This window comes from Toxotes jaculatrix, chromosome 9 (genome assembly GCF_017976425.1).
Source record: "Toxotes jaculatrix isolate fToxJac2 chromosome 9, fToxJac2.pri, whole genome shotgun sequence".
In the NCBI taxonomy this organism is placed as follows: Eukaryota; Metazoa; Chordata; class Actinopteri; family Toxotidae; genus Toxotes; species Toxotes jaculatrix.
In genome coordinates this window covers 3732791-3744902 of record NC_054402.1, presented here as the reverse complement: position 1 = coordinate 3744902, position 12112 = coordinate 3732791, and the positions used below count along the sequence as shown (strand labels likewise).

At 40.5% G+C, this 12112-nt stretch overlaps 1 protein-coding gene across 2 annotated transcripts; it reads left to right on the top strand.

The window, feature by feature from the left end:
• Positions 1–11661, top strand: dyrk1ab (dual-specificity tyrosine-(Y)-phosphorylation regulated kinase 1A, b). Of its 2 annotated transcripts, XM_041045855.1 has the most exons (12): positions 1–831; positions 2691–2760; positions 4452–4648; positions 4960–5052; positions 5170–5358; positions 5610–5757; positions 5864–6150; positions 6316–6462; positions 6805–6945; positions 7078–7381; positions 7682–7806; positions 8283–11661. In XM_041045855.1, the coding sequence occupies exons 2-12, from the start codon at positions 2751–2753 to the stop codon at positions 8868–8870; spliced, it is 2229 nt and encodes a 742-aa protein (XP_040901789.1). In that variant the 5' UTR covers positions 1–831; positions 2691–2750; the 3' UTR covers positions 8871–11661. The 2 variants fall into 2 exon arrangements, with proteins under 2 accessions (XP_040901789.1, XP_040901790.1); XM_041045856.1 differs by lacking the exon at positions 2691–2760.
• Positions 11662–12112: the final 451 nt, after the last annotated feature.

The window sequence follows — 12112 nt, the reverse complement described above, 5'->3', positions numbered from 1 at the left end:
ATCGCCATTTTGTCAGGAGGGTTTTTTTCCCAGCTCAGTCTTTTCAAATGTTCTCCCTTCCCGCCGGAATAATGCTGTCAGTGGATATATATTTGACGTTTTTGGATATCGAAATGCGTCTAGTGGATCGGATTAAGAAGATCAAGAGGCCGACGTTCTAACATAGTTGAAATAATTAGGCGGCGCCGCACTAACTCAGTTGTCCGTGTCTCTGGTCCACCGGGCCGGTTCACTGCGCAGGTTTGGACCGCGCGCCATTTTGTGAAAATTGACACAAAATTCCTAACCAAAATTATCAGAGGACACGGTTTCTGTTTCGTGTTTAAAATACTCTGGATTTAACCGCGGTGTCGTATTTATCGAAGTGGCCGACGCTAAATTTGCAAAGACAACGTAAAATCAGAATTTGGCTTAACGTTTATTTAGCGGTAGCTAGAATTGTTAGCTTGAGGCTAGCCAAAGAAGCTACAGCTAGCCAGGGCAGGTAGCTAACGTTAGCTGCGTTCATTTTGTCAACTAGCTAGCCAGTTCGCTAAGGTTAGCTAGTAAGTTATGCGTGCTAGTTAACGCTAGCATGTTGCTAGTCATCAGCTGATTGTAACGTTAGTCAAAGTTGCTTCGATCGCCGATGTTGTTCATCAGAGCTTGGGATATGAAACGCGTATTTAATCTGGCTGGCGAATTATTTTAGAGTTTGCCGGTCAGAGGACGGGGATTGGATTTAACGTTAACATTACTCGCTAACTGTGCAGGGAGGGGAGAAGCTCAAGCTGGATAAGTTTCCTCATCATACAGGTTATTGGACTTTAAATGAAGATCGTGCCATCAGAGGTGAGTAACTCTAATCTGTTATCTTTGACATTAGCCTCCATTAGCTTAACGTTTCACGTTAAGGCTTTCGCAGATGTATATTATATGTAATGTGAATGGTTAACAATGATGGACGCGACAGTGAAGTTGAGAATGGTAGCTTATGGTATGGCGGCTAGCTAACATTTTGTGGCGGTGCCGACTCTGCTGAAGCCAGCGTTAACATTTGCATTCAGGCAGTAGGTCAACGGACTAATTTTAATGTTAGACGGGAGTAGCTTTTCAGCTGGCTGTGAACTAGAGGGTGCAATGAATTCTGTGGGCTTTGACGGAGAGTCATGCTGGCACGGTGTTAACGTTACAGCTAACGTTACCTCTGCGATATTAGACACTGTCATTGTACGATAGAAGCAAATGTTGCCGTTAGCTAACAGCTGCGTTTGAGTCACTGTCAATTCAATGTCTGATTGTATTAATATCAGAGATGTAGCTTGGGTTTTAGAGTTATAAGGTACGGAAGCTCACCTAGCTAACCTGGCTAACGCCTGGTTGCTAATTCGGCTAACCTGGCTAATGGTTAACGTTGACTTGTTGACGAACCAGCTGAATGGGCCCCACAACCCGCTGGCTGAACACAGCGTCACTAGCTAACGTTAACGTTGGATTGGTGAGAGATATGCTTGCTTGTCCCGCAGTTTTCAGGGTAACGTTAACGACGACAACGTTAGCTAGTTAACGTTAGACTGCTAACGGTAACGTGAGTCTGAATACGATTGTCATTTATAGGAAGAATTGGAGGCATACGCGAACGATATGTAGTAAGAGAGGACGCAAATTAACACTGAATATGCTTTCTAAATTCCAACCATGACGAGATCTACCCCATCATCTGTAAGTACAGAGCTACTCGGGCTCCGTCTTTATACATGGACGTTGGGCTTTTAATTGTTTTGGATGGGTTACATTTGATTCAGCTTTGGGATGGATCTAATCATTTGGGCGTGAGAAGATGACACACAGGCTTGTTACAGAGGTCTTTAGCCATCACCTATGATATGATAGGGCTACTAATAGCAAGCTAGCTGTCGTTATATTTACACCTAAATAGGCCCGTTGATGCCGTGATGAGTAGAGCCAGGAAAGGAACTGTTCATTTGTCAGTACTGAAAATGAATGAATAATCAAACGTTTAGGGGAAAGTAAAGAGCTACAAGTGCGCTAGCAAAATGGCTTTGTGGTCAAATACAACTTAAATTTTCCCAGTAGGGTTAGTGGGTTTTAAAATGTCTAATTTACCCTATAGTCACGTTAGTCTGATATCAGCAATTGTGTCAGTAAAATGGGCTCAAACCAAACTTTTTTAGTTCTTTGTCAATTTGCATAATCTTGTACAGTAATTTAACTCTGGTCAGTTGGGCTACCTATTTTCAAAAAGTATATTCCTGGTCTCAAAATCCACTGTAATTTTAAAAATATATGAGATACAGGCATGCTGAGAGGAGATCCATTGCAATTAAGTCCACAACAATATTAATCCTCATTTCTTTTATTAAGTGTTATGTAGTCTGTCTTTCTGAGTGGACTGTTTATCTTATAACAGTTTCACAAGTGCTTCAGATCTTTTGTGTTTTGATAATTTTATTGCCTGGGCATTAACTGCTTTTGACCATCGATCAACAAGCAGCTTACCTATTTTTGAATTTCTATTTTTAAATTCTCTTGTTTGTATATTCACCCCAAGTACACTTTTTTAAAGTTTTGGGGTGTCCTCTGTTCTTTAGGGGGCCTCTGTCCTCTCTTCTCAACAAAAGTTTAACCACTATGAAGTTAAATCCCACCAAAGATGCACAATGATAATGATCTGTTTTTATTCTTTGTAGTGGGTTGTGGTTTGCTGCTGGACTCTCCTCCCAGGATGATATGAAATTTTACAGGAGACGATGCATCCAGGTTAGCTGCTATATGTTAAGCCTTAACCCTTTGGTGGGAAGTGGTGTACCTAATATCTTCTTCTCATTCACTTATTTTTCTGTTTTGAATTTGGTACAACTCACAAATTTTAGGATATCTCAAGTGAGGAAAAAGTCAAACAATGTTTTATTATTATTAAGGTTGGTCAATTCATATTTAATATTTCCTTCAATTCAGTTCAACTTTTTATTTGATGACAGAGCTCAAAGTGATTAAAACTGGTTAGACATCGTTTTCAGGTGTAAGCTGAACAAGCAGTAAAACAGACACGCTAGTCATCATGACAAATCAGTCTTATCATTTTAGTGCTTGAATTTTAGTGCTTAAATTTCATGTATATGAAAAAGATTAAATAAAATCTCTAATTTAGGCTTATCCAATTTAGCAAATTTAGTTTAACTGTAACAGTATAGTTGAGTCTATTCTTGCATTGCTGGGGTTTTATTAAAAAAAATACATGGTAGGTAGATAAAAATAAATAGATATAGACATATAGAATATAAATATATATATATATACACACACACACATAATATATATATGTGTATATGTGAATGATACAATGAAACATTTAGTTGCTTAAAATACAGCCTTTGCTTGTGCTCTATCATCTTACGGTTTCTCTTATTCCTGTCAGTGGATGTGTATTTTTTCCTTTTCCAAAGCTGGGTCAGCTTTCTAACGCTCTCAGATGGAGTGCAGGTTTTGGGCTGTGCAGCTATTTTGCTGTCAGGCTCTTGTGTTGAAAGCAGCGTCTAAGTGTGCCAAAGTTCAATTTTATTTCTTGTTTATTTCTTGTTTTCTCATTGGAAAATGGGAGCAGCTCTGCCCTGGCAACAAAAGTAGGCTATTTGCATACTGCGTTGTGATTGGTCTGTGCATTGATGGGCTTGCCAAATCACGCTGTATCTCTGTGGTGATAGGCTATGCTAATTAGGTGCTGTTGCTGGGATTCTGAATAGTGGTTACTGTGTAGCACTGGTGAATTGTGTTGTCTGGTGAGAGATGCTGATAGCTGAACATGCTATTTAATAATTTTTTGATTCCTTCTGGTTTAAAATGAAGGATGATTCACTGTACAGTGTAGAGATGCTTCATTTTCACCCCTTTTCACTGTTAAATCTGCTGTTTTGCTCCTTTTTCTTCACAAAGGTTGATATATTACTGCTCTATTTTATTTTGTGGTTATTCTTTGATGCATTTTTATGACTTTACAGATTTCACAATAGACACTGTATTAACCTTACATTTCTCTGAACAATGAATTAAATCATGCTATTGTTCTCTCATCTTATGTTCATTTTTGTTTGTTTTAAAGAGTAAGCTTGATTATTTCTACATACATGTAACTATTTTAAATGCATAATTTGCATTTTGCATATTTTATTTTCTTTCCAAAAGGTAAATTAAGACATTGTTGTGTATAGGAAATTCTCACTGGTTAGATTAAGGAGCACGTAATGTCTATTTATATTAAATCTGTACAATAAGGAGGAAATTTCTTTACCTGTTTTATTTTGGGGCCAAAAATGTCTCTTATGTGGTAGAGGAAAATACATTTGCTTTAGATCAGGATTATTACCCCCTTTTGTTCTTTGTGTGTGTGTGTGTTTTAACTTAATGTGGAATTAAGTTAACATGCAATTCATAGCAGTGTTAATTTCTTGCAGGAGGAGAGACTTCAGCATGCAAACCTTCGTCCGTCCGGCTTGCGCCCTCTTTTTCTTTACACACTGCTGGTCTTCAGATGGCTGCTCCAATGCCCCATACGCACCAGCAGTACAGTGACCGCCACCAGCCAAGCACTGACCAATCTGTTACGGTCTTACCGTACAGCGACCAGACACCACAGCTCACTGCCAATCAGGTACACTAACCTTACCCTACCTCAGCTCTTGGATTTCTTTTAGTCCTAATGTGCGGTGTAAGAAGAATTGTAATACATAATCTTATTTGAAAGTCTGCTTCTCTTTTTGCTTCTGTCACAAGGCAGAGTAGCTGCTTGTCAAATGTGTCTTTCAGTCAGGCCATTTGTATGGTGCAAGATGTATTGTAAAAATTTTAATAAAGGGCCTAAAGCTTTAACAAAGCCTTGTTACGTAGTAGGTAACAAGTTACTAAGTACTGTGCATATTGTTTGTTTATGAACTGTTGTTATTCTCCCTTTTGATACTTCAGAGGCACATGCCCCAGTGCTTTCGTGACCCAACTTCAGCTCCCCTGAGGAAGCTCTCCATTGACCTTATCAAAACATACAAACACATCAATGAGGTTAGTTTTGTTTGTCATTAAGTACACCTGTCTGTATCCTGTTTTTTTTACACTATGAGGATGAAACGTGAGCTTAACTTCCAGTGTCATCATATGTATTGCTTTGTCAATTTATAGGTGTATTATGCAAAAAAGAAGCGACGGCACCAACAGGGTCAGGGTGAAGACTCCAGTCACAAAAAGGAGAGGAAAGTCTTTAATGATGGCTATGACGATGATAACTATGACTACATCGTCAAGAATGGGGAGAAGTGGATGGACCGCTATGAGATTGATTCCTTGATAGGAAAGGGATCGTTTGGACAGGTGCTTAATTATATGTTTTACACACACAGACACTTGATTTGAGTACATGTGACAGAGGGAATTGTTGTGAGTTTTGAGAGACAGGATTAATTTTTCTGTGTATTGATAATCTTGAGATATTTGATGCTTTTCACTGAAGATTTTTCATATGGAGTTAGCAGCTGATGTTGATATTTACAGTCAGTGTAAATATCAACAACAGAGTTTAACTTTGGGAAACATTAAACACTTGTTCTTGTTGGTATGTTTAGGTCGTGAAAGCATATGACCGTGCAGAGCAGGAATGGGTTGCCATTAAGATCATCAAGAACAAGAAAGCTTTCCTCAATCAAGCCCAGATTGAAGTGCGCCTCCTAGAGCTCATGAACAAACATGATACCGAGATGAAATACTACATCGGTAATTCACTCTTGAAATTTGATTTGACAAGACATATTAAAGAAATGAAAAGTGCTTTCCTGTATTTGACTTACATTGGTAAAAATTTTTTTTTTTTTTTTTGCAGTTCACCTAAAGCGTCACTTCATGTTTCGGAACCACCTCTGCCTCGTGTTTGAGATGCTTTCATATAATCTGTATGACTTGCTCCGAAATACCAACTTCCGTGGCGTCTCACTCAACCTCACCCGGAAGTTTGCCCAGCAGCTATGCACGGCGCTGCTCTTCCTGGCCACGCCTGAGCTCAGCATCATCCACTGTGACCTGAAGCCTGAGAACATCCTCCTCTGCAACCCCAAGAGGAGTGCCATCAAAATAGTGGACTTTGGCAGCTCATGCCAACTGGGACAAAGGGTATGTCGCTGCAGTTTTTCTTGTCAGCAATAAAATAAATGTATGAAAGAATGTCCCTGAGATGTGTGTGACAGTTGTTGCTTCTTAACTTCACGTGTCACTAATAGGTAATTCAGAGATTACAGGAAAATGACGAGACTGAGTGTCCATGCTGTCTTTTTGTAGATATACCAGTATATCCAGAGTCGCTTCTACCGTTCCCCAGAGGTGCTACTGGGAATGCCCTATGACCTGGCCATCGACATGTGGTCCTTGGGCTGCATCCTGGTAGAGATGCACACTGGAGAACCTCTCTTCAGTGGAGCCAATGAGGTATAAGGAACTGAAATACTATTCATTTTACTGAGAGTGGTAAATAGCAGTGATTTTCACCAGATGTCTAGTTTACAAGTAATGTCATGTAGACCTCAAAGATTGGGAAGTGGAGTCTGTTGCCAAGCGTTGTCTTAAGGGATTGTAGCCACTTGCCTGAGCCTAAATGTTTGGACAGTGAAGTCGTCTTAGGACAACATTTGAGGACGTTTAGCTTTGTTTACTGGTTAAAAATTTATTTAGGGAATCTGTTTTTTAAGTTACATCTACACTATGTAAATTTTAGTAGTTCTGTCTGATACTAATTCAAGGAAGTAACTTGATTAATAACATTTTCCACAGGTGGACCAGATGAACAAAATAGTCGAGGTTCTTGGTATCCCGCCTAATCACATAATGGACCTAGCCCCAAAAGCCAGGAAGTTCTTTGAGAAGCTTTCGGATGGTACATGGAGTGTTAAGAAGACCAAAGATGGCAAAAGGGTGAGCTCAGTTCTCTGCTGCGCTTAGCCTTGGACCACACTTTGTTCTTAAAACCAAGGTAGATTGTGTGATGAAATGCAGAAGCCATGGGTGAGTAAATCTCTTAATCTTTGTGTACTCTGCCTTAAACAGTATAAGCCTCCAGCCTCGCGGAAGCTCCACTCCATCCTGGGTGTGGAGACAGGGGGTCCAGGTGGCCGACGGGCGGGGGAGTCTGGCCATGCTGTTGCTGACTACTTGAAGTTCAAGGACCTGATCCTCCGGATGTTGGACTATGACCCGAAGAGCCGCATCCAGCCCTACTATGCCCTGCAGCACAGCTTCTTCAAGAAGACTGCGGATGAGGGGACCAATACAAGCAGCAGTGTGTCTACAAGCCCCGCGTTAGAGCAGTCCCAGTCTTCAGGAACCACCTCCAGCACCTCCTCTAGTTCAGGTAACTCCCGCCTTAGCACCACGAGCAGCTGTGCAACTGTCCTTCATTTAAAGCAGTGAAACATATTTATCTGTCCGTTGTTGTGTTCTAAGATAACATGAGAAGTCTATCATATCACTACAATTATCTGTTCAGTCAGGGGTCTTGACTCTGTGGAATTTGGCATCAATGCTCTGAACTGTAACTAGTTATTAACCAGAAGAACATTAATACTATTTTAAAGTTCTTTTCATTGTTAAATGTTCAGATAGTTCTAACTTGCATGATTTAATACATATTTGCCAATCCCTTAACTCGTAGGAGGATCATCTGGGACAAGTACAAGTGGCAGAGCAAGATCAGACCCTACCCATCACCACTTGCACAGTGGAGGACACTTTGGCACGGCCATGCCTGCCATCGATGGTGACAGCCTCTGCCCACAGGTCAGTAAGTTACCTAGAGGAACATGTATTTATACTGAGAGGAGATACAGTGGTGGTGGTAACCTTTTTAGAACAAATCTAAATGACGATTATGAAGGATAATCAGATACTGTAAAAAACAAAAAAAAATTTTTTTCATGTGGATATTGTGTTTTCATGATTTACTGTTGTTGATAGCATGATTGCTATACAAGACGTGATTAACATAAAATACAAAACTGGTCTTGAAATCAGATTTTATTAAAGTGTGATTGTTTCTCAGTTTCTGGCAAGTAACACTGACAAGAAATAGTCATGCTTCCTAAATGAAGAATTATGCCAACTTGTAAACATTTATTTCTTTAATTGTACTAAAAATAAAGTGTTTTACAGTGTTACATGGTAACAGATTATAACATTTAAGCGGTACTACTTTAAGACTTTCAAAATTGTGCAGCCATATTCACCGCTGACTCTTGTTTGCTTGACGTTGACAGGCAAGACAGCCTTACCCACCCCCACTAGTGTGGGGAGGTGGCGTTGGACCAGAGTCAGTCACTGGAGAGACACACCCAGTCCAGGAGACCACCTTCCATGTTCCCCCTCAGCACCCTAAGGCCCTGCATCCCCACTCACATAGTCATCACCACCACGGGCAGATGATGGCTACACGGCCACGCCCACGCCACTACACCTCCCCGACACACAGCTCCTCGACACAGGACTCCATGGAGGTGGTTCATGGCCATCTGTCCATGACCTCCCTGTCTTCCTCTGCCTCCTCTTCCTCTACATCGTCCTCTTCCACTGGGAACCATGGCAACCAGGCCTACCAGCTCCGCCATTTGCCCGCCGGAGCCCTTGACTTTGGTCAGAATGGTGGGCTGAGCATGGGGCTAGGTGCCTTCTCGAACCCACGGCAGGAGACTGGCATGGCAGCGCACCCTGCATTCTCCATGGGCACGAACACAGGGCCTGCCCACTACCTAGCGGAAGGCCACCTGGGCATGAGGCAGGGCATGGACCGGGAGGAGTCTCCAATGACTGGAGTGTGTGTGCAGCAGAGTTCTATGGCCAGCTCGTGACTGCACTGACATTTGGCTGTGTGTTCCCCCTGTGCGTCATTTTTAAGGTGGTGTTTTTTACTACAAGGTGTGTTGAGAACAAAAGCTGCTCACGTCAGAAGGGAGATATCACTGAACCGCTACTACAGAGAAAAACCTTTGTTAAAAAGTATATATGTAATTTTCATCAGTTTTTCTTTTGCAATCATTAGGCACAAAATAATACTGCGGAATAATCATAGTGAGATTGAGACATCCATCTTACCATTTCACCAGTTTCATGTAACCACCAAGTAATCACCATATGGTATTATGTGGCAAAATCTTCTAAGGAGCATTTCAGAGCGAAGTTTGAAGCTGTTTTGCAGGTAGCTGTTGGTGATGAAATGCTTGGCGTCCTCTTTCAGTTCAAAACGTGGACTGCCTGACATTACTGTTCCACTGGTTCTTAATTATTTTGCCCTTTTAAGTGAAATTTCACGTAAAAGCTGCTTGTAAATCCTGTAGCTTGACAATGAGGGGAAGTGTTTGCGGTGATATTTCTTGTTGTTGGTCGGTATTGTGTAACTCTGTTAAAGGGGAGCACATAGCAGTGGAGTCCCTATAGCGTGTGCTGGCCGGGAGGAGAGGAGACCCCGCAGGTGGATACTGACACCAACCGGGTCAAAGGAGAGGGAAGCACCACCCCTCAGGCCTAGAGGCCCCGTAGTCCTGCAAGCTGCAACCGGGCCCGGCACAGACGAGAGCAGCGATGGGCACGGGAGACGAAAGGATCCAGCCCAGTGAAAGGAAGACAGTCAGTGGCTGGTTCTAGATAACCCCTTGGCCTTATGACTCATGGACTTGGAATGGGATGGAGCTGGACGTTATCATTTGAATTAAGATGGCTTTTCTCTATTTTTCTCTCTAGACAGCCCTTAATTCTTTAAGGAAATTAAAACAACTTAGAAAAGGTAAATAAGAATGGTAATTTGAGGCCTTTCTCGACAAAGATTACTTCTTCAGCAGGGCCCCACATAACAGGGTCTTATTGTACACAACAACCTCCTAAACATTACTTCCTTGAAAATCTTATTCACTGGTTAAGGATTTTGCAGTGGAAAGAACTATCTATTCCAGAGTCTACCCTTTTATGTTTTGTTATTTTTCCCTTTTGCATGTAGTTCCTCATCAGAACCACCTGCACAAGTCTCTCCATCCAAAACATGGAAACTGAAGAAAAAAATGAGTTAAGTGACTGCCTTTTTTCTCCTCAAATTATGCTGTGAATTTTACAAGAATTTATTTTCCCTTTGGATATGTTTTTATACCAAAGCAGTTGTTTTATAGCATATAGGTGTCTGTAACCAATAATGTAGCAGTTCACCACTTTGACGCAAAGTTTATCAAGATCTTATTTTAACGTCAATACAAACAGCTGCAATATTTTACTTTAGCAAAACTGGAGACCGTTGTTGAGACCGTTGGCTATTGTGTATTCTGGCCAGATTTGTTTGCAACATTTTACCAAAACTGTTTCCATATTAATTGGTAGATTATTTTGGGAGTCTTTTAAAACTTTGATATGTTAGAGAATTTGGTAGTTACTCTGCAGGCTCCGGAGTAGCAAGATAGAAGCTGATGGTTTAAAAAAAAAAAAGAAAAAAAAAAAAAGGAGACTAATGCGTTCTATTTCTGTGTCGTCGTTTTTCTTTTGCCCCATCATACTATTTCAAAGGGTTTTGCTGCCTTTCATACATCATTTGGTCAACTTGGCTAGTTTCTGCCATGAAGCAAGACTTAATGTCATTGTCTTGGCAGGGTAAGGATTATTGTGGCAAATCAGTTTGTGTTGAATGGTATTGTTCTGATTTGGTAGGGCAGATCCCCATGATTGTTGTCCTATTCTAAGGGAAAGGGTGTCCATCAGCCCACAATTACATGCTTTGCCCAGGCAGACATGCATGTCCTCAAAACATTAAAGTCAATAACCGGATTTTTTTTTTATATCAGGGAGTTTGAAGTGCTTTCTTTCTTCTGTTGCTCATTTTACCAGCTTTGAAATTAGACAGAAAAACCTGCCCACAGCCACCGTTCAAATTAAGGGCAGGCCACAGGTGATGCTGTTGTCATTTTAAAGGAGAAACCATCATAAGAAATCATGCATCAAATGTAAAGCTACCTATATTGAGATTGGGGTTTTATCTGGATGTCAAGGTTAATTGCAAATTTGCAATCATTTTTCATACCCCGCAGAATTTGAGACATTTAGAAATTGCCAGTGGTTTTATTACTGGCACTCATACTGGTACTAAACATTCCAAAAATAAAGACTGAAAAAGAAAAAAAATTGACTGCAGTGACTCGTAAGTGTGCGCCTATTTCAGATCATGCTGATTGACCTCTTATTTAGAGCAGTTGTCATGAAATGCAGCCCCTTTTTAATAGTTGAAATAGAATTTATGTATATATTTATATTTTTTTAATAAAGGAAGTATAGAACTCACTACCTTGCTCCTGCTGGTATGTTGATTATGTTTGTCAATTTGGTGACCATTCAGTGGGCAGGAACTCCTGTTTTCTTAGTGGCAAAACCTTGCCTTTTGGCAAAGGTACTTGACTACATCAGGACAACACTATGAGGTAGGGTTTGAATCAAACAGGGAAAGCTAGATCTTCAAACCTTAATAATTTTCACAGGGTATATTGTAAGTGCATGTACATCACAAACCTTACTTTTTGGTTATATGAGAAGCACATGGTTGAAAAAAAAAAAGGTTCCATCTTTCATAAGCCTGTTCAGTTTGTGGGTTATACACAAACACGTATACTTGTTGACATATCTGAAACACCCAACAGAAGTTGAAATCCTCTTATTTAATTTGGATTTATCCTTTTCATTTTTTGATTCCACATTTTTTCACTTTTTTTGTACATGCAACATGCACTATAGAATTGAACAGCATGGGGGAAAGGATAAGTCCATGTATCCACAGATTGTAAGATCTAGTCAAGACTTTGCTGTGTTTATGACAATGCCCTTTGTATTATATTAAGACAGTCTTATGTATGATATATAAAAAGAAGTTAATTGAATTGCTCTGCGTGTCTTTATTGTTGTCTTACAACTCCATCTACATCGGCTACTTTCTAAGAAGAGTTCACTCTTCACCCCCAGTAACATCGTCATATACAATCCATAAAAAAGACATTACCACACGGTGCTTTTGCTATTGTTCACATGCGTAACCTACGTCTGTGCATATAAAAGAGACAATAGAAAT